This window comes from Podarcis vaucheri (assembly GCF_965113315.1).
Source record: "Podarcis vaucheri genome assembly, chromosome: 7".
Taxonomy (NCBI): Eukaryota; Metazoa; Chordata; class Lepidosauria; order Squamata; family Lacertidae; genus Podarcis; species Podarcis vaucheri.
In genome coordinates, this window is record NC_138765.1 from 23,123,236 (window position 1) to 23,145,507 (window position 22,272).

General features: G+C 45.4%; 2 protein-coding genes across 5 annotated transcripts in view; one reads left to right on the forward strand and one right to left on the reverse strand.

The window, feature by feature from the left end:
• The window catches only part of EYA3 (EYA transcriptional coactivator and phosphatase 3), a 49,530-nt gene extending 41,388 nt beyond the window's left edge, over positions 1-8,142 (forward strand). For all 4 annotated transcript variants that reach the window (XM_082231673.1, XM_082231676.1, XM_082231675.1 and 1 more), the window contains 5 exons: positions 464-621; positions 2,610-2,724; positions 3,709-3,830; positions 4,877-4,977; positions 5,839-8,142. In XM_082231673.1, the coding sequence (XP_082087799.1) occupies positions 464-621; positions 2,610-2,724; positions 3,709-3,830; positions 4,877-4,977; positions 5,839-5,919 (577 nt within the window). In that variant the 3' untranslated portion in view covers positions 5,920-8,142. The remainder of the gene's footprint in view (positions 1-463; positions 622-2,609; positions 2,725-3,708; positions 3,831-4,876; positions 4,978-5,838) is intronic.
• A 4,654-nt stretch (positions 8,143-12,796) lies between these two features.
• On the reverse strand, positions 12,797-20,049 carry XKR8 (XK related 8). Its single transcript, XM_082231793.1, has 3 exons — positions 18,855-20,049; positions 17,694-17,884; positions 12,797-15,735 (listed from the first exon to the last, which is right to left on the reverse strand). Exons 1-3 carry the CDS (start codon positions 19,175-19,177, stop codon positions 14,963-14,965), a joined length of 1,287 nt encoding a protein of 428 aa, XP_082087919.1. The 5' UTR covers positions 19,178-20,049; the 3' UTR covers positions 12,797-14,962.
• Between the last annotated feature and the right edge of the window lie 2,223 nt (positions 20,050-22,272).

Below are 22,272 nucleotides of genomic sequence, written 5' to 3' on the forward strand. Positions count from 1 at the left end.
TTAAGAACTTTGCTTCAGGATGAGAACAGAAATTACGCACTGGTGGCGCAGTGGGAGCGGGAAGCCCCATTAGCTAAAGTGTTGCTTTAGGTTAAGAACAGTTTCAGGTTAAGAACGGACCTCCAGAATGAATTAAGTTCTTAACGAGAGGTACCACTGTATTTATTTTTATTTCATTTTATTTATTAAATTTGTATACCGCCCTATGCCTGTAGACCTCAGGGCGGACCTGCCCTGATCCGGTGATAATGATAAGGTGATCAGACCCTCAGTACACAAAGTCTAAAATAGGACTGGTATTCAGGTTTCTGAGCAGCAGATCAGCAGGGAATGGAGCTGAGGATTTTCATGTGCAGGGAGATCTGCTGTGGGTTATGCAACAGGACTTGAATCATCCATCTAACAATGATCCAGGTTGAAGTTGCCAATAGGTGTAATACAAATACAACATTTTCTGTCTCAGCAACTACAATTTTTCCACGGATGGCTTCAGTGGCTCAGGAAACAACGCCAATCATGGTTCAGCGGGAGTCCAGGGTGGAGTGGATTGGATGAGGAAGCTGGCTTTCCGCTATCGGAAGGTGCGCGAGGTCTATGACAAATACAAAAGCAACGTTGTAGGTGAGTGTGAGCAGCATCCATGTTCTTGCTGCAAGCTGAGGGTATAGGCACTAGGCTGCAGGGGTAGAGTTCTTCTGACTTTATTAAGCTCTTCCATGTTGGAGAGGTGGGGCCGCAATCAGCCAACCAACCCTGAAAATTGACTGGCACTTGTATTCCACCACTCCAGGGCTTCTGTTTTTTTGTTTTTTGTTTTAATGCAATTCATTAATTTTATAATAACAAAAAAATCATAAACAAAATTTCAAACCACAATTTTTAGCTCATCTGTATGTACAAACCATAATATCACCATACTTCACCATAATATCTGCTCCCCCTCTTGGTTCCATTGTTTTGTGCTTATTCATGCATGTCCATAAAGCCTTATATTCTTAACAATCCAATTTTAAAACCTTATTCATCTTATTGCAAGTGACTTTTAAAAGTTCAACTAATGTAGAAATCTATACACAAAGCTTAAAAAAATATGCATTAAACATTTCCCTTTTTTAAAAAATCAAAGTTCTCTTCCTAAACATTAGGAAGAACTTCCTGACAGTAAGAGCTGTTTGACAGTGGAATTTGCTGCCAAGGAGTGTGGTGGAGTCTCCTTCTTTGGAGGTCTTTAAGCAGACGCTTGACAACCATATGTCAGGAGTGCTCTGATGGTGTTTCCTGCTTGGCAGGGGGTTGGACTCGATGGCCCTTGTGGTCTCTTCCAACTCTATGATTCTATGATTCTTTCTTTCTTGGGTTTCAAATTATCCAATTTGTCCTGCATAGTTCACTGTTATTTTACCAGTCTTCTTTATCCTTCTTTGGGGGTGGGCTGATACTGGCCTGGCATCCATTCTCGAATACAGGGGCAAAGTCTTTTGCTCCATAAGCCTATCAAGTCCTGTACATCTCAACGTTATAGCTTCAGGTTTTTTTTAAACAAAAATCATTTTCAAAATTCTCTTCAAGTCTTTATATGTCATTTCCCAGGCCTTTTAAATGATTTTACATTGGCACCACATATAGTAGCCTCTCATAGCTTTTGCAGGCCTTCTGTTTTTGATTAACCACAGTTTAGTATGTCATCCAAACACTAAACTCTGAATGATTAATTTTATCTATGGTTTGCTAAACTGATCTGGCCCTTAAAAATATGGTTTGAAGGAGGCTTCTTTCAACAAACAATAGTTAAAATTAGCCTCAGTTTGTTAAGTTTGTACAACATAGGACACTGTGATTAAAACATCAGGGAAAGATTCTATATTTCTTGTAGCCATGCACATGAGGGCCCGAGGCTTGCAGCAGCTCATCCTCATAATGCTAAACTGTGGCTTAACATTTTGTCCAGACTGGATAAACTGGATTGTCTTAACAGTTTGATATCTGAATTGTCTAGATTGAAAGACATATGGAAGGCAAAAGAGATAGCTAATCCATGTCTGTGAAATCCTCTGTTTTATAAAATAAGTACCTATTCCCACATTGGTGAAGAGGGTTTTTCTTAAAACAGATTACTCAGAGATCTTTCACCTTTTTACAATAGGTTATTTATCACTGAATTTTAGCATAAATGTATCTGAGAGCACAATTCAAAAATGAGTTCCATTAATGGAGAGCAAGATTGTTTTTGTGCAATGTGGAATGTTTTATATGTAACCATTTGCAAACCATCTGGAGCGCAGAAAAGCAACCTATAAATTCCAAAATGAATAAATGTTGGGGTTGAAAATGTTTCACTTGGCATTTTCATAATGTTATTTCTGTATTGAAACAATTCCAAATGAAGTGAATCCAGAAATCACAAAGTTGGGCCCTTGCGCTGATTGCACCAATAACATAGGGTTGTATCCAATGTGAGTCATCCTCAGATCTATTTAAATTAATGGCTAACTTAGGTCCATTAATTTCAGTGGGTCTTCTCTGAGCAGAACTTAGTTTGGATACAACCAATTACGTGATATATTTATGTTCCTGCTTTCTGACAAATATAATTTGTGTGCATTCTGCAGCCCTTCTCAGCCCAGAAAAGAAGGAGGCTTTGCAGAGATTAAGGGAAGACATAGAAATGTTAACAGATTCCTGGTTGGGAACAGCGTTAAAGTCCCTGCTGCTCATCCAGTCAAGGTATGAGAATTGGATTGGCTCTGCCGCCCCCACCCAGCAAGCTGCTTCCCATTACATGTTTAATAATGTTTAATAATGCAATCTGCTGATACCTCTTGCCAGTTGCCCTGTCATCAGAAGCAAAGGAGGGCAATTTCAGTTGTGTGCCCTGCTTATATAGGTCCCTTCCCAAGGAGGCTCAGCCGCTGTCTTCTTTTGTTACCCTTCAAGTGCCCAATAAAGCCTGTGTGTTGTACAGCCAGGCACTATTTAGATATGCTGGTTGATTCAGATTGAACTCTGCATTCTGTTCTTCTGCTGTAGTTTGATTGTGTTCACTTTTTTATTGAATTTTTATGTGGCACTACCCTGAGATCGAGTGAAACTGGTATATCAAAATTTAAAAGAAATACACCACACACATATTTAGATTTAGCTAGATAGAGAGACGCACATATAGATATACCCAGTGCTTTTTTCTGGAAAAATAGGAGTCGGTACTCACCTATGAAGTTGTTAGATTCAGTACCACACTTTTTAACAACAACAAAAGAGGTACTGCATACCCCTAAGTACCCCCTGAAAAAAGCACTGGATATACCCATCTAGATATTAAACATGATTATATCTCTTGCCTTTTTATGTGCTTAATTTAATTGTTTCAAATGGATCTGTAGTGCATTATCAGGCAAACTCTTTGCAATTAATTTGCTGCTTCACAATATCACCGTTGGAATAACTGGAAGCCAAGACCACCCTTAACACTGAACCATTGCAAATGTCAGCCCCAGAGATCAAGGGTCGCTTGAAATATGGATGAGAGGTACAAAGAATAACAAATACTGTAATGCATAAAAGGGGAGGATCCAGTCTTGAGTTTCATGTCATTTCTTGTTCCTTCCATTAGTGCTTGCAAATACAAGGCTGGCAGCAGCATCCCACCTTTTTTTTGACCTTGTATAAGCAAGCTCCTCTCCCTGACCCATTTCTCTTGCCACCTTCTAGAAAGAATTGTGTGAATGTTCTGATAACGACTACTCAGCTGGTGCCGGCTCTGGCCAAAGTTCTGCTGTATGGATTAGGTGACGTGTTCCCAATTGAAAATATTTATAGCGCAACAAAAATAGGTAGGTGGTGACATCAAATTCCAGCTCTCTTTGGCAGTTGTCTTGGGTGGTGGTAGGGAGTCGGCCCTTTTGTACAACCTCCCCTGGAAAGAGGGGGAGACTTCAGTGCGTAAAGCAACCCCATAGCACCTGTTCCACTTTCTGCACGACTCCTTAAAAGACCTTTGTTGGCTCAAAGCCATTTGGAGCAAAGCTTTGCTCTCAGATACAGTCTTACCTTGGGTTGAAGTTGCTTCCGGTTGAGCGTTTCCGGGTTGTGCTCCACGGCAACCTGGAAGTAATGGAACGTGTTACTTCTGGGTTTTGCCACTTGCGCATGCGCAGACGGTCAAAATGACGTCATGCACAGAAGCAGCAAATCGCAACCCCCGCAGGTGCAGACACGGGTTTCGTTCACTTCAGGATGCGAACGGGGCTCCAGAACGGATCCTGTTTGTATCCAGAGGTACCACTGTACTGTTGCAGTCTCTATAGTGGGTGGGTAAACTGGGCTTTAGCATTCCTATCAGCTTTATTTATTTATTTATTTATTTATTTCTGTTTGTTTCTTAAACAAGTTCTCTAAGTGTCTTACAATGTTGCAAAGGTCAGTAGTAGTAGTAGTAGTAGTAGTAGTAGTAGTAGTAGTAGTAGTTTTGGCATTTTTATCCTGCCCTTCCACCAAACGGGGCTTCCAGAATGGCTTACAAAAATCAGTGAGAAGACAGCCCCTGCCCCAGTTCACTAAGAGACACAATGCAAAAAGAAAAAAGAACTGGGAGGGAATAGGAAAAAAGCAAGCTCAGGCATTCTAAATTACAGAAATCTTGTAGTGAACAGCAGGAATGGAAACAATTTGGAGAAGAGCCAAAGGTTGCTGAGCCTTTCAGCAAAGCTGTTGGAGAGGCCCTGCAGGCAAGGATCAGGGTTCGAGGGAAGAGCTAGCCCTGCCATGGTGCTGGGGCCCCGACAGCTGCCCACGGGTACCACATACTGACGCCAACCCCACTGGGGCCTGTACCTTTCCTTTGACCATAAGCAACAGTGTGTTTGTAATCTCTTGACAGGTAAAGAGAGCTGTTTTGAAAGGATTATCTCTCGGTTTGGGAAGAAGGTGACATATGTGGTGATTGGAGATGGGCGTGATGAAGAGATGGCAGCCAAACAGGTGACTGTTGACTACGTTTGTCTTGCAGCACCCTTCCTGAGAAGAGCGGGCTCCCTTTTTGCACCCCAATAATAATCCATTGCCTCCCTTCCTCCTGCAGGCACTGCCAAATGGCCGGCGCCTGTTTGCCTTAGAGACAACACAGCCATAGCATCCTTGGGCGTCCTTTGCCCCCCCTTTTTTGCGTATATTTCATTTCTCAGTGTGTTGGAGCTTGCCTGGGGTGTCTGTGGATGTCCCAGCATATCCAAATGGAGATCTTCAGAAGGCAGGAGGCAGATAACAACAACAACAATTAATAATAATATTTTTATTTATTTATACACTGGCCATCTGGCTGGGTTTCCCCAGCCACTCTGGGCGGCTCCCAACAGAATATTAAAAACAGGATAAAACATCAAACATTAAAAACTTCCCTAAACAGGACTGCCAGTCAGATAGTTGTTTATCTCTTTGACATCTGATAGGAGGGCTTTCCACAGGGCAGGTGCCACTACTGAAAAGGCCCTCTGCCTGGTTCCCTGCAACCTCACTTCTCGCAGTGAGGGAACCGCCAGAAGGCCCTTGGAGCTGGACCTCAGTGTCAAAGGGGATTTTGAACCTGCTCCCAGGGAAAGCCTCACCCTCACTAGGTAGGGTGGCCTAGCTGTACTTTAGCAACTGCTGTCAACTGCGTGCTTCTGCTTCTGAAAATAGCAACATTGGCTGGTTGCCTGTGAACCTTTCCTGACTCTTTTTTCATTTCCTCGTGGGTGAGGCCTGCGTTCACTCATCTCCTGCAGAGCACTGACTTCCATTCCCACTGCACAAGTTGCTTATGTGCTTGTTTCTTAACACCTCTCCACCTCTTTTGTTTTGCAGCACAACATGCCCTTCTGGAGAATCACAAATCACGCCGATCTGGTGTCGCTCCACCAGGCCCTCGAACTGGACTTTCTGTGAGGAGCTGAGCAGCAGGCAGTCCGGCACAGCTCCCGACAGCCCCATCTTGGCAAGAGCAGACTTGGGGACTTCCTTTTTCATCCAGACAAAGCAATGTAGCTAACGGAAGTGTACAGTAGGAGGCGCCACAGCGTCGTTTTTCCCAGGAGAGCCACCCAAGCCTTTCACTGCTGTCTGCGTTTGGGCAAAGGAAATTTGAGGAGGAGACCCAAAACAGAGCATCCTGGCTAGGAATCTCCAGCAGTACAGACCTAACCCACTGTGCAACCTTTGATGGTATAATATTATGCATTTTCTTAAAAAAAAGGGAAAGAAAAAAAAGCAGTGGGTTGTGGTTTTTGTTTTTTGTTTTTTTGTAGAGTACTTTGTCACCTCCAGGCCTCTCTCTCTCGAGCTTTCAGAACATAAAGAGAAGTGAACTGATTGTTTATTTTTTTTACAGAAAAGGGTCCAGAAACATTTCCCTTCCTGCAAAGCCAGAAAGGGCTGTAGATTTTCATGGAAACGCCACAAAACAATTCTGTGTGTTGACAGGGTGGTGGAAGTTCTTCCAGTGTCTGCTGGGGTACTGATTATAAGGCAGCCATCCGCTCAGTGCCTGACGCCAAGAAGGGGTGGTTGGGGCCAGTACTTCTGAAGAATCTGTCTCTCTGTCTCTCCACTCCCAAGCAGCAGCATGACATTTAGGTGCAGGTGAGGTCAGATTACCTGAGTGACAGAAAAGGGAAAAACACCATTTCTTCTTTTTGACAGCTGACTTGCATAAGTAGAAGCAGGATTTCTTAAGAGGCAGCACAGTGTGAAATGATAGGAGCTTCCCAGCCAGCAGAGAAAATCCAGCTAGGAAAACACCTCCTTTGCAAATACTTTAGTGTGATCTGCCAAATTTGCACGCAATATTCCAGCTTGGCAGGAACTGTAGCCTCCTCATTTTGCATCAAACGTGCTGCCTCTTTGTAATTTTTTTGTGGTGCGGGGAGTTGGGCAGAATGGAGTGTCTGGCAACTTGCAGGTCTGTGAATCTTCTCTTTAATTCAGAATAGGAGATAGTTACCATAGTGTCAGGGTCAAGCACTGGCTTAGTGAAAGGGAAGTAGGGACACCTGTACTCACTTGCAGAGCAGAAAATTCAAAATGCTAATGTCTATAGGGGTGGAAACCCCCGAAAGTTTCAAGGGGGAACCTCCCAACAATTTATTTCATTATTTTTATTTCAACTATATGCCACTTAATATTCAGAATTCCAAAATGGGTTGCTGAAGCTAGGGACCCTGCCAAGCTCATTGCTTCTGGCTTTGACAGGTGCAGATGCATTTATTTTTTAGTCCCAGTCAAAGACTCTCATGTCCCAAGAAAAGTCCCCATTGCATTTGGTACCATGCAGTACCTACTGCTGATCACCCACCCGACAGTGCTTTATCTGCATACTCCTTAAGTAGTAAGGCAGGAACTGTAGGGACTCATAGTTCCATTCACACCAGCAGGTGGAGAATAAGTTCTTCTTGCTAGGTAGGCAGCATTCTGTTTTCTTTCCCTGCGGGAACATAGTGTATACTAGATGGGTAGATTCTGCACCACAGAGAAAGCCGTACAGGGTGCCAGAAAGCTGCTGTTTCCTGATGTTTATTGCAAGCTCACAGAAGGCAACATAACAGTATTTGGGATGAAAATGCATCCCACTCCCTCAGAAAGGAAGCTCACTTCTAAAAGAGACCCTGTTTTTGTAATTCCAGCTTTCTGTGAATTTTTAACTCCTTTGCGAAGGCCAGAAAGGTCACTAGCTGAGCAGCCACTCCTGAGACATCTCCTACTGTATCGGCGTGGGCTGTGCTTGACTTTGGAATCAACTCTGTGCCTTAACTTCCATTGCAACTCTTGGATATGTCAGCAACTGTAGAGGAATACCTTGCCCGGCCCCCATTTAAATTAACCTAGTTTTTTGTGTTTTTTTAAGTGTTTGCAGAAAGCGTAGCGGGCAGGGATTTGTTAAGCCACCAGGAAACTGACCGTTGTTGCCCTGAGTTTTGTTTTACTTGGCGAAACTGTTTCGAACGCCTTCAAGATTTCAGAAGACCTTTAGCTGACGTGTGTGAAGCTTTGTTTTTGCATCAGATACCAATATTTATATAGTGTCCTCTCTGATGTTTCCTAACCCACTCAGGGGATGGTACATTTTCTGTGTTAACGTTAATAAACATTGTCCTGGCTCTTGTTATCATTGAACTCACTGGCTGCGTTTCTCTGGGGTCTTCATACAGTATTTGGAAACTGGCTCCTCGCCCCTTCCTACTCTTTCCCACTGTTTAGCATTCAAGCACCAGCCAGGTCCCTTCTAATGCAATCGTGGGCTCTCCGCATCCTTTACGTCCCTGCAGTGAGCTTGGGAGTCTTGCGATCTCAGCTCCACCTCTGCCTGTGTTTCCATTGCAGTCTGAATCCCACCAGGCACCAGAGGCAGCTGCATGTAGATTAGAAATGCTGATTCACCCTCGGAGTCTTGCAGGTATCCAGAAGTGGCATCAGCTGTGCTTATGGTTATGATTAGAAGGCATTAACGGCTGTAGGTTTCCTCAAGCATCATGTTCTGTGTAATGGGAACTGTCCTTGTGAACTGGAAAAATAAAGTCTTTATTTTCTGTATAAAAAAAACGTTGTTCTATTCCTGCTTTCTGAAAACTCGATCCAAGCTCACTCTCGGTGCAAGGAAAGTTGGTGTGTGTGGATTCATATGTATTGAGACTTTATACTTCACATGCAAGCTGCAAGCCTTGTTAATTATAAGCCACACCGTTTATATAGGCAGACGCCCAAGAGATTTTTTTTGTGCCCTTCCAAAATTTTGTCGTTCCCTTTTTAGAAAAAACAACAATACTCCCCTATGCTGCCTGCCCCCCCCCATTTCCCCAAACTGGTTTAATGGTTCCCCCCACTGTGATGCCATGATCCTCCAAGGCCCACCAAACATTTTCCACTTGAAGGCTTAAAAACATTTTTATTGACTCTGATGTCCCCTGCCCCAATATTTTCTTCCTATTTTTAAATTTTGGTTAATGACAGCCCCCAATAGGTAATTCTATGATGCCAAAGGATTGTTTGTGGGTCCCCAAAATTTTCCTCTTAATTTTTTTTTTTACTGACCGTTACCCTGCTGTGATTCCGTAATAAGCTTTTTGTGTCACCTAACCCTCAACAACCTTTATTTTTAAAAGGCTAAGTTGGCCATGCCCTAGTTTTTACTTTAACATGCCCCCAGTCGTCGTCCCCCAGCTTATCCCTGGATCAATGTGGCCCTTAGCTCAAATGTTTGTGGCCTGTACTGCCTGCAATTTGCTCAAAACAGTATACATGATGCCACTTTGGGCGGCTCCCAATCAAATGTTAAAAATAGTACAGCATTAAATATTAAAAACTTCCCTAAACAGGTAACGTGTGGCCCTCCATATATTGCCAGACTACAGCTCCTATCATCCCTATTGACCATCCTGGCTGGGGCTGATGAGAGTTGGAGTCCAATAACAGCATATGGAGGGCCACCAGTTCCTCACATCTCCTTGGTGAGACATGGCTCCTGTTACATGTATATGCTCTGGGTAGTTTTAATGCAAGGGGCAGCCCAAGGAAAGCATGGCAGACAGCCAGAGCCTTTGGGTCAGAGCTCTTATCTGCTGTGATGCAGAGACCTGCGAGCCCAGAGAAACAGCTGCCACCAGTATGATGTGGAGGAGGCTGATAATCACTTTCCTTCCCGAAATACGAAGCACAGCCAGACATGTGGGGCTCATGATCAAAAGATAAGGAACTCCCAATGTGTCACTCCATAGCCTCATAGCAAAGCTGGCATTGCATTTTTTTAGCAATTAGTCACGCCAAGCCAACATGTCTCCCCGCCTCTAAAATACCTAGATCAGTGGTTTGAAAATCCTTTGAAGGAGAGCTGAAATGAGCACAGGTGACCCGGCTTCAGAGGGAAAGGACTGTTCTCAGAAATGCCATGTGGATGCCATGTGCTGCACCCACTAAGCCACATATATTATTTCAACATTGACACTTTTCAGGGAGGAGCTTGGGAGTACTGTCTATCTCTGCATCACCCTGCCCTTTTCCTGAGATTGTTGGAGATTCTTCATCAGATGCCCTCACTGAACTAAGGTGCTGCAACTCTATAATTGCCTGTCAAGAGTGGCACATCCTGGGCCTACATTCCTCTTGGCACACGAATTTCTTAGTTTCCCAGGCGTTAAAAAAACTTTCAGCCTCTCCCAGATTATGAGCACTGCTGCTATTGAAATTTGGGGCTTCAAAGTTTGCAAAAGCGGCCCCATCTTTCAGGTCAAATTCATGACGTTAGTCACATGCTTATTCTGGATGTTTCGTTTTAAAGCAGAAGCAAACAAATTTCTTTTGGGGGGGAGGACAGGAAAAACAGCTGGGAGGGAAGGAGAGAGTTTCAGCAGATTTGTTCAAGGTCCCAGTTCAGCTCAGGAATCTGTTCCAGACTTGGGCCCTGTAACTGCTTTTGCTCCAAAATAAAAGTAGCCACGTTAAGCACGCTTGCTGAAACACATGGCTAATAGCAACTGGAGTTTAGCCCTTAAGTGTGCCAACCTATATGAGCTAGGCTTTCAACTGGTTGATTGGCTTTTGTGTTAACTATTCATTTAAGGGCCCCTGCTGTTCCACTCAGTGGTGTTCAGGACGCCAGCAGTTATGCAAATTCAGTTAAACAGAATACAAAGCCTTATCTTGCATGACCCAATTGTGGGATACCATTTGCTGGCTGAATTGAAACAAATGGGCATTTGTCTATTTTCAAATGACTCATCTAAGGATTATTTACTATCAGAGCAGATGAGGACCTCAAGAACTCATCTGCCTGAGTACTGGGAGAAAAGGGCAAGTTCATTCTTCTTAGGCATAATAAAGTTTCCTTGGTGTGTGTTCTTTGCAGCCAACAGCATCACCTACTGTTGATTTGCACGTTCCATATTATATCACACTGCGGTTGGTTTGAAAAGCTGGTGAGAGGAAGGTAGAAGTCCTATTAAAAGGCTTCTTCCTCTTTTTGGAGACTACTTTGTTGTTAAGGAAACATGTGCAACAAGGCATGATGTCCATAAAGTTCTCCACTGTATATGGGCAGTGTGAAGCAAACTGTCAGAAGTTTCCATTCTCTTTAGTATTTTAGATCTGCGGCAGCTTCACGGCAGAAGTGACAGAATGCTATTGGACTCATGTCTGGCTGGTGGCCTTCCCTTCATGGAGACAGTGGATAGAGAGTTTTTCTCCCTCTTGTGACACTAGAATTCATGGACATCCAAAGGTTGGAAGATCCGAGAGATAAAAGTACAGGGCAGCCTCAGCAAGGCCTCATCTGATGTTCTTATGATAGGAAGACCCCATGCTCCAGTATTCTGAGAGAAAATATTCTCTGCTCATTCCCTCCACATTCTGTGCAGACTAACGGTGAAGTCATTCTGCAAATATGGAGCCTTAACATAGCCAAAAGAGCACTACCCACAAGAAAATGGTACCAGCAGATTTGTTGTTAGGGGAGCAGGGATTCAACCTTAAGTTGGTTCCATGCTCATCAATATAGCCAATTTAATGCATGCTATACGTGACTGAAAGCTGAGAGAATGAATGGGTAGTGGGAAATGCTTTAGTGGGGCTCTCGTTTAAAAAACAACTGTCATCCCTGTGTGGTGGAAAACGTTTTGCTGTATTTATCCCTAGATAGCCTAAGCTGTATGGGCAGTAAAATGAAGCATGAATACAATGTTGGGTGTTGTAAAAGAGCTGTGATGTCTGTGAAGAAGCTGCAGAGGAATTTGCTGACACGAATAGAGGAATCTATGGCCTTGTTCTTCCTCAAGCCTGCCCCTGTGAAGTTACTTTTGCTCTTCTGATAAGGTTGTTGCCTAGATACTTGACTGCAACTCTGCGTATGTGGCTTCATTTCTGTGCATGTGTAAAGCTAAGGCAAGCAAATGCCTCTCTAGAAGCCTGTGTGATTTATAGGCCTGTGGACTCCTGATGTTTTGCCCAAGTAAATCTCGTGTCAAACATTTCACAACTGGTGTAGCTAATTGAAGAAAATCCACAGAAACTCCAGCGGGTACAGAATGCTGCGGCGAGGCTCCTCACGGGGTCTCTGCCATGGGAGCATATTCACTCAGTGCTTTTCCAGCTGCACTGGCTCCCGGTGGAGTACAGGGTCAGATTTAAGGTGCTGCTTTTGACCTTTAAAGCCCTTCACGGCTTAGGACCCTCGTACCTACGGGACCGCCTCTCCCGGTATGTCCCACGGAGAGCCTCAAGGTCCATAAATAGCAACACCCTAGTGGTCCCGGGCCCTAAGGAAGTTAGATTAGCTTCAACCAGAGCCAGGGCCTTTTCAACTCTGGCTCCGGCCTGGTGGAACGCTCTGCCTCATGAGACCAGGGCCCTGCAGGATCTGATTTCTTTCTGCAGGGCCTGTAAGACAGAGTTGTTCCGCCTGGCCTTTGGTTTGGAGCCAATTTGATTCTCTCCCCCTCTTTCTTTTTTCTTTTTCCTTTTTCCTCCTGTGATGAGGCTGCATTTTAATATTTTATTGTTACAATATTTTAATGTTGTATTTTAATCTTGTTTTGAAATTGTATTCATTCAATTTGTTTTATTATTGCTTGTTAGCCGCCCTGAGCCCGGCCTTGGCTGGGGAGGGCAGGGTATAAATAAAAATTATTATTATTATTATTATTAAACCTAGCAGCTACCTAAGGAACAGAGGAAGACGGAAGCCTACTCAAACTGTGGTTCGTGGAAGCACTTCAAAATCCTGGCAAATTAGCATGCTTTGGGATTGTGCTCCTCTCACATAACTGCTGATAAAACAAGATTTGAACAAGAACTGAATTGCTTTATTCTTCTAAACAACTTCAACAATGTCAATAAGTTAACACTAGCTTTAAACTGAAGGCCCAACTCAGCAGCTCTGCTCATGCGTTACTCATGTGTTGGGCACACCCTCAGATTAACCCCCCACCCACCCACTCCCAACACATGGATGTCTTCAAACCAACCCACTAAACAGGTGCAGGTGCTCATGCATAAGGGTTCCTTTGCCAATCAATCAACTATGTTGATTGCAAGGACATGGGAGTAGGGGGCTACCCCGGGGGTGTTATGTTGAGGGTGGTGCCACAACACAGCCCTGCTCCAGCTTCAACATGTGGGTGCCTTTTATACCCAAATAACTCGGGAATATGGCTGAAGTTATGCAGGAAAGGCACATCCAATTTTTAATGAAAAACAGTTGCAGGAGGCTGTGAGTCAGGGGAAGGAATGCGAGAGGGAGCTTCAGTGCCACAATACCCATATCCTTTCCCCTATGAGTGAAAAAGCAGGTTGGGATAAAGTTTGAGAAGAAAAACGGCTGAGGAGGAAAGGATCTTTCTCTCTTTTTCACTATCCCTTCCCCCATCTCTCCACTCAAACCTGCAGCCTCCCAAAGCTGCTTTTCGCTTGAAGAAGAAAAAACAGGAGACAGTTAATGCGCCAGCTGAATAAAAATCTGCTTGCACTTGAGCCCTAGATCAGTTTTTTTAAAAATAACAATAATCAGGCTCAACAATTTGAACACTTGAAACACATTGCTGTAACAATACTGGAAGCATTTTATCTTCAACTATATCAGGTGAGTGGGGAGGGAGAACAATTCCACCTGGAAATGTAGGGCACATATTTGTGGCTCCTATAAAGAAAAACCTGGGACTGGTGTGCCAAGAAACTCAGTTTGTAGGGCTGTTCATGGAACCGGCTCTTTGAGAATAGGCCATTTGGCGACATGAAGCCAGCAGCAAGTAGAAGCTTCATTGAAGCTAAAGGCTTAAGTCACTGAATGGGACAAGAACATCAGAACCAAAGAGAGGAACCAGCAAGGGAAGGAAGGGAAGACTCCAAAAGTGCATTAGACACTAATTAACTATGACCTAACAAGGTTCACGTTCTAGGATCCTGAGTCAGTTGCCCAACAAGGGATGGCTAAGATGGTATTGCATAGATAGCACCTGACTCAATCAAGGGACAGCTAAAGCAATGAAGCTTACAATATTATTTGAGCTGTCTCCTGAAGAGAGGAAGTAAAGCCTATTGGCTACAGAGAGGAGGTCAGCGCCACAGTCTTCCCCTGTAGTTTCCTCTCCTTTAATGCTACAATGAAGAATGCACCAGGTATGCAGGTTGAGGGATGCCTTGCACACATACAACTCTTCCAAGCCAATATGGGGTGTCACAGGAGATTAACAAACAGGATGGGGTGTCTTTTTCTAAGGGTGCGCCAAGGGCTGTAGCAACCATAACCTGTATGTGAAATGGAACATCTGCAAGGATGGATAACCTGTAGCAGTCATGTTGTTGGTGGACTCCAACTCCCATCAGCCCCAGCCAGCATGGCCAAGGATGCTGAGAGCTGTAATCTGGAAACATCTGGTGGGCCACAGGTTACCCACCTCTGGCCAAGAAGCATGGAAACCACGTTCCTGACTTCACCTTCTAGGCTTAGCCCATGCTGGTGATCCTGGAGGCAGCTTTAACGTGTATCTGTGCCCCCACTCCAGGTGATGCATGAGTTGCAATGGGGCCAACAACACTCCTGTGAAGGTCAGCATGTGATGACATGAACTCCTTAGAGCGGGGATAGCCAACGTAGTGCCCTTGAGATGGTGCTGGCTACCACTCCCATCACTCCTTCCACTGGCCATGTTTGCTGGGATGAATAACATCTGGAGCGCAACATGTTGTGTACCCCAGCCATAAGAGGGACACCATATGGGAAAAATAAATGATGGTGATGGGATTGACCATCTCCCCCAACCCCCCTGCCCTGTCTGATGTCCCTGCGAAGCTAGAAAAAAACTCTTACATTACAAAAAATAATGTTCAAAGGCAGGCCTGGGATCATCTTGACAGGTACAGACCAAAATATGGGTACACACACCCCAGAACTCCTCTCCCCTCTCTAGTCATAAGGCTTGGCCACATGGGACACAGCATATAGCTGGGCTTACAAACAGCTGTCCCCAAGAGTCCCATTTCCTTGATGCTGTGCAACCTTGGAAGTGCCAGCAAAGAAGCTTTGAGCAAGTCCATATGCCCGACGGTTGACATATCCTCGTATAGCCTCTTGGTCACCATGTCCTTGTACAACCAGCTGCCGGAAAGCTGGCATGCCTTTGCCAGCTAGATCTCCATTGTCCATTTCATCACCAGTGACCGGGACTGCAGCCTGCAAAGTAGGGTGCAAACATTTGTAGTAGACGCTTCTCAAAAGGATCCCGGCTACGTAGCAGGGCAGGGCTGTGTAGAGTGCGTGCGCCGCAAGGTGGGAGTCGTAGTTCAAGGGAACGGTGTTCCAGAGCCATGAGACAGCAAGGATGGCGCTGTCAACCAAGAGGAACGTGTAGTAGATTGCAGAGCGGTAGCATGTCTTCCCCTCGGCCACATTGAACCAGCAGAAGTAGAGAATGACGGCCACCACAGCCCGATAAGGCCACTCCAAGGCGGTGCGTTCCATGAAGTCTGTACCTTGCAACGTAACCCAGAGAAACATGGCAGACCAGACCGCCAGGAAATGGAGGGAAACGTAGCTTGGAAAGACCACCGCGAAGAGCGCCAGGCACAGGATGCGAGGGCACACCAACAGGAAGTTCCACAGGAAGTAGATGGTGGAGGACCGGCGGCCCAGCTTGTGCTTCTCCCGCAGGAAGCTGCGCAGGGTTTGGTGATAGTCCAAGAGGGCCCAGGCGATACACAGGAAAGAGGTGCAAATCCCAAGCACTGAAATGAGAGGAGGAAGAGACCAATCAAATCCACACTACACAAAGACAGGCACTGGTGCTACTAGGAAGAACATGCGGCCTGCTGACATTCTCAAGTTGCGTGTAAACATAATAAGAATCCAGTCCTTAAGACTGAAAGGATGCATTTGAAACCGAGATGCCAGGGTGGGTGACAAAGTGTACAGAGGGCACTGATAGAACCACAGAATTGTAGAGTTGGGAGGGGACCTGTGGGTTATCTAGCCCACCCCCTGCAATGCAGGAATCTCAACAAAAGCATCCACAACAGACGGCCACTTCCATAACCTCCTGTGGTCTTGGGGCAGGTTTTTAGTGCCCTGAACCAAACTATGTGATGTTGGGTCGGTAACTGTCTCTCAGTCCGGCCCATCTTGCAGGGTGGTTGTGAGGATTTAAAAAAAATTAAGCAGAAAGAGAATAGAATATGCTGCCTTTATCTGATAAGAAGAAAGACAGTGTGAATTAGCAGAAGCAGCCAAAAATAATGGCCAACAAATGTATGTTTATGGCCTTTAAAATGGTGTATTAGTGAGGTGTTGTTGTTATGTTATGCATTTTGTGTTTTTTTGTCGAGTGCCAGCTCGACATCCGAAGAAATCAGTCTCACACCAAGATTGGTTGAAGAAATCTGGCTGCCCTAGAGCTACTGCAGCACAGCCTTTATTGTGTGAAGTCAGAAAGATACAAAATACAAGCAAAGCAACTTGTTCTCAGCCAGCAGATAAGGGCCATCGCACTAGACCACGCAAGCGATCAGGGTATGTTACGTTGACCAATCATTTGGGATAGCACGAGCTATTCACGCGCTGTTCATGCTCCAAGGATGCTTTTAGCTATGAAATCACCCTGCAATAATAAGAACTTTGCTCATGCTCTCATGTACAAGCAATCATTTTCCCACATTTTTTCCTCTGTAAACCACGCTCTGATCTTCCCATGAAGGGTGGCATATAAATTTAATAAATAATAATAATTTTGCTATTAGTGCATGTGATGTATACGAGTCACCTGGGGTGGTCCTATTTTCTCTGTACCTTTTAAACTGGTCTGTTGCCCTCAGGTGTGAAGTATGCTTCAGCTACCCACCCACTCAGCTTCTCCACAAGGAATGGGAGATGCCACCTTGTCCTTTGCCTCAGCAAAATGCCTTGGGTTGCGCCCAGCAGGGTGGGTTGGGGTGTTAAAGCAGGGTGGGTGGGGGTGGTGGGTGACCTCATTGGAATGTTTTTGTTTATTTGTTTATCCTTAAATAAATAAATTGTTAGGTTTAATACCTGCCTTTCACCATAAGATCTCAGGGCAGGCCATAATGACATAAAATGTGACAGTAGAAACATTTTAAAAACAAATCAGAATCACGATTACAGTGGGTCCTAAAATATACATCTTGAGTGTCAAAAGCTGCATAATTAAGGTGCCAAACACACCTCTGGGGGAAGGGAATGCCAGGACTCAGGGGCCACCACAAAGAATGCCCTCTCTTGCCACCAAGCCACCACAAACTCTGGAGGATGGAGGAACTACCAAGAGGGCACTCACTCTCTGCTGATTTTAACATCTGAGAGGGAAGAAGGCCATCTTTCAGATATTTGGGGGCTGAGTAATTTAGAGCTTTAAACACTAGTCTGTTGCCCTCAGTTCGTTGTTTCCCTTCATCTCGTTTGTATTCTGTACATGAAATGGGAGAGAGGCCCTTCTTCTTCTTCGCCTCAGGTAGCAAAATGTCTTGGGCCTGCCCTGTTCTTAGCCATGGTTCGAGACAGGCACCTGGTTGGTCAATGCAAGAATGGGATGCTGGACCAGCGGGAACTTAATAGGCTTTTCTTGTCTTCTTACTGGATTTAAACTGAAACGATCTACACAAACCACACAAGGAGACTTTGGGAACCAAACAAACCAGTCCTTTATCCTGCACCCTTCTGGACGGACACTCACCCTGAAATATCTCTGCTTTCTTCGTGCATAGGATAATGTAGAGCCCCAGGACGAGCTGAGGGGCGCTTTCCAGGAAGGTCTCAAAGAGGCGCAAGAAGCTGATGTCATGCGACAGGAAAACAGCATAAGCAATATCTTTGTCTGCTTTCGTCCGGCACACGCGGAAGCCCACCTTCAGAACATAGAAGCACCTGTGAAAAGGGAAGGTGACACAAAATTCATAGGGTGGGTCATGAAGGAGAGCCAATGTGGGGGTGGCGGGTGAACTGCGGAGATCCAGCTCAAATCCTCACGAGGCCCAAACCATACAGTAAAGTGACCTGGGGATAGTTTCCCTTTCTCTCTGCCTCACCTAACTCATAAGGTTGTTGTGAGGCTAAAAAACAGGAAAGATCTTCGTGAGAAGGGCGGGTCATAAAAATGCAATAAATGTTGTTGCATGCCACCCCAATCTCCGAGTGATGAGAGATTCAAGCAGTGAGTGGTGAGAGATTCAAGACACTTACCTACGGTTCAGTTTCCTTGGAATGACACCACCCACACGAAAGAAAGAGCTGTCAGCAGACTCAAGGGAACCCCGAGGTTTCCAAAAGTACAAAAACCCCACAACATTTTGCATAGGTGAAAACAACCCTCAGGGTTTTTGACCTGAGGCAATCCAGTCACATGAGTGGCATATAACAACAACAACAACAACAACAACAACAACTTATTATTATCCAAATAAGTTACCATAAATAAGGATGATCACACTCAGTGAGCATGGAATGCTGATTGACTGTTGGGGGAAACTGGAAACTGGGCAGAGAAGGGAAGGGAAGCTGATTGTCTGGAACATAGAACAGGGCATGCCACACTGCAGAATTTTGTTACAGGCCTCACCTGCCGATATTTTACTTGTCTGATTAACAGATACTATAATCACCCTACATTCTAGGAGGTAAGATCAATCCTCCTTGCGTAGCCCAGTCTCCAAACTTATGTTTGTATAGAATCACAGATTATTTTGTTGGGTTCCATAAACTAAAAACAGACCTAAATGAGGGGCGGGGGGCTTGGCTCCTAGGAAAAGAGGACTCCCACATCCTATCACAGAACTTCACGGTACTTGCTCCCCGAGTACCTTACAGCAAGGGACACAGCATCCCTGATTGTCCTTACCTGTACAGGTAGCCCAGCTGTAGGATGTGTAACACAAGGAGGGTCCGCCGTGCGGGCAGCGCTTCCATCAAGTCTGGGGGGTCACTCCAGTACCAGGCGCAGCTGAAGAACTGCGTTGCCAGCGACGACAAGGCCAACAGCCCCAGCACCAGCCCACCCCAGTTGTAGTCCCCGGCCTTCAAGTAGCTGGCGGCCACCCACGCGTCAGCGCCCAGGTCCACCAGAAATGCAGCCGTGCCCATCAAGGCAAAGGCTAGGTCCCAATAACGGTACCGAGGCGGCCAAGGTGCGTTGCAGCTGGGACCACAGCCAGACCATGCCATGCTTTGGGGGCCAACAGGTCCAAAGTGGGTCTGCGGTCCCTAGTGCCAACTCCAAAGGGGGCGGTCTGCAACCTCGCTGCTGCTAGTCACTTAGAAAAGGGACAAAGGTCCCCCACCTCAATTGCATCAAAATTTTTCCTAAAATCAAGTGAGAGCAACTTAACTAAGGCTTGCCCTAATGTCTCCTTCTTTCACGTGGGTGGTCTCCCTCCCAGTCGTCTTTTGGGGGAGGTATAGGGTCCAGGAAAGGGGTCTTTCCAGGGACAACAACCCCCCCCTTTAAAAAAAATCCCCTACAACTTCCAAGAAACCCCTCCTTCCTGGACTCTTCGAGGGCGTCTCTCTGAGCCGCTATGTCCGGCTTGCTCCGCCTCCTCCGACGGCTTCCCCGCGGCTAGCTGACCCTACATGCTCCCCAGTTCTCCTCCTCCGCAGTCCTGGATCGCGCAGGATCCTTCCTTCCTCGACGACGGAAGAGGATTCGCTCCGGGTAGGTCGCCGGCCGATCGCCATGGCACCGTCAGCCCGCCTTTCTCCTCCTCCTCCTCCTCCTTTTTTCGTCTCTTCCCGCGCTCCAGGCCTACCAGAAACTTTTGCAGACGGAGCGGGCTGCTGCCTCCACCTCCTACCGGCTTCCAAGCCCTCCTAGGGCCGGGCCGAGCCGAGCCTCTTTGGGCGGAGAGGCGGCATAGCAAGCGGGACGGAGCACGCCCATCACCCGCCCAGCAAGAGGGCAGGCCTTCTTCTCTCTCCAGGGCCCCACTCGCCGTCTAGTCTGGAACAGACGTGGTTGTTTTGCTGGTTCTTGTGCAACTGGGCTCGGGGAAATCACACACCAGGCTAAAAAAGGATAAGTCATGGCTCCGTTAGCTGAGATTCCGTTATGTGAAGCATTCATGCCCATATCTTCATTTTTATTGCATTTTATTTTTTAGAGGTTGTAGAAAGATTATTGCAACAACCTCTAAAAAATAAAATGCAATAAAAATCAAGTTGGTTGTACTTGGAACGAAACGTCAATGGTTCCCCCCCCCCTTATTTTTTTAAGTGTATATTTTGATTTAACGGAGGGTAGTGTACGTGGAAACTCAAAGAATCGTAGAGTTGGAAGGGACCACACATTTGAAACCTGGGTCTCTGGGGTCCTAATCCCAAAAGTTTAATTGCTACACCGCTCTGTAGGAAAAGCCCTTAGTCTTGTCTGGTTTGGAAATGGCTGAAGGCAAAAGCCTATGTGGTAAGATGTCGCAATACATACCCTTTGACATGGACTTTAAACATGCAGTCTCTGTGACAAGAAAAAAACAAGGTTTGGGTTTTTTAATGTACAAGTGGGACCTGCAACAAAATATTGCAGTGTATTCTCACCTTGCAGGAGTGTTTCACTCTCTTGCTCGCTCACTCGCTCTCTCTCTAATTTTATTTAATTTATGCCCCATCCATGTGGTTCCAGGCCTATTTGCCAGCAAGCCATGTCCTCCAACATAGTACATTCCATCCGTCCCTTCTGACACAACATTCCATGGTTACTGAGAATACTCCATCCTCATTTTACTCTTAAGTTTGCTTCTTTTTTAAAAAATGTCCTTCTATTAACCTCAGAATTCACCCAAGCATTTGGGTACCTCCCTCTTGTTCCTTCATGGTTCCGTTTTGGTTCCATTTCTGTTTGCACTTACATTTGTTATTAAAGAAAGTAATGCATCAATTTTTTCAAAAAATATTCTGTGGCACTTTCCCCTTTACATTGTAGGCCACACCCTTCTATCACATGTTTATATTCACCCTCAAAAAGTAGGCAGCACATGGATAAATTAAAAGCAGAGAGTAACACCAAAAAGGTATTCATCCTGTATTCAAACTGTTCCAATCACTCTTGATACATTCCCCAGAAACAAGGCCACCGCTTGTTCTTGTTTGTATTTGTTTTCTTAGTTTCAATTACCAGACAAATATTAATTTTCATATATATTACAGACATTGCTAAAAAGAATAATTTAGCTTTTGGAGATGTGCATTTTAGTTTCTTACACTCTCTTGTTCCTTGTGTTCTCGACTACTCCCGGGTTAGTTACATACACACCATTAGAACATAATAAGAGTTTTTGGCTCACGCCAAAGGCCCATCTAGTCCAGCAAACTGGTCTTAACAGTCGCCAATTCAAAGCGCATTCCTTCCAAGAATCATGAGAACCATAGTTCACTATAATCCCCAGCACCCTTAGCAGACTACAATTCCCAGAATTCTTTGGGGGAAGTTGTGTGCTTTAAATTTTCTTTAAATGTATGGTGCATAGCTGTCAAGTGTCCCTTATTTGAAGGGACAGTCCCTTATTCCAGCGCCATGTCCCGCTGCTGTCCCTTATTGATGGATGGCCCTTAAATGTCCCTTAAATGATGTCCCTTAAATTTCAAAAGAAGCAGCTCCTCTCCCTCCCTCCCTGCCGGCCAGAGAGGAGGGAGGCTCCAACTGTGTTGCTTGGCTGTGTTGCTCACCCAATAAGAAGTCTAAGAACGACTGGGGGGTGGAGCTTGCATGCCTTGTGTGTGGCTAGTTAATGCAAGCTGAGGGGTTTTTTGAATGCTGGACGCCATTTTGTTGCACTGCAAACTTTGCAGTGCAAAGGCAGGCCGGGGAGCCATCTTAAGTTGAGGCTGCATAGGCCTTGTGGTGCATGTGATTCAGATTCTATTCAGTTGAACCTCTGGTTACAAAGTTGGTTGGACAGTGTTCTCGAAGCTACCCAGCATGTGTTTGACCAGACTACAGGAGGACAGGAAGACTAGAGTGCCTGGAACAGGTGAGGCTGCAGGTCCCTTATTTTCAAGGCTGCTGGTCCCTTATTTTCAAATCTGTAAGTTGATAGCTATGGTATGGTGCAAATACAGCCTTAAAGCCTGGAGGTTTCTCCTCTTGGTGTTCTGCTGATTGCCAGCGCTTCAAAGCACCACAAAAACAGGTCACCTGGAATCATGACACCAGGTGATTTATGGGCAGCTCCACCCATATGCCAAACCTGGCCTGGGCAGGGAAAGATAAGAATCCGGCCCACCAGGCAGATGCAGTTCCCCACCCCTGTTGCATAGGCAGTGGT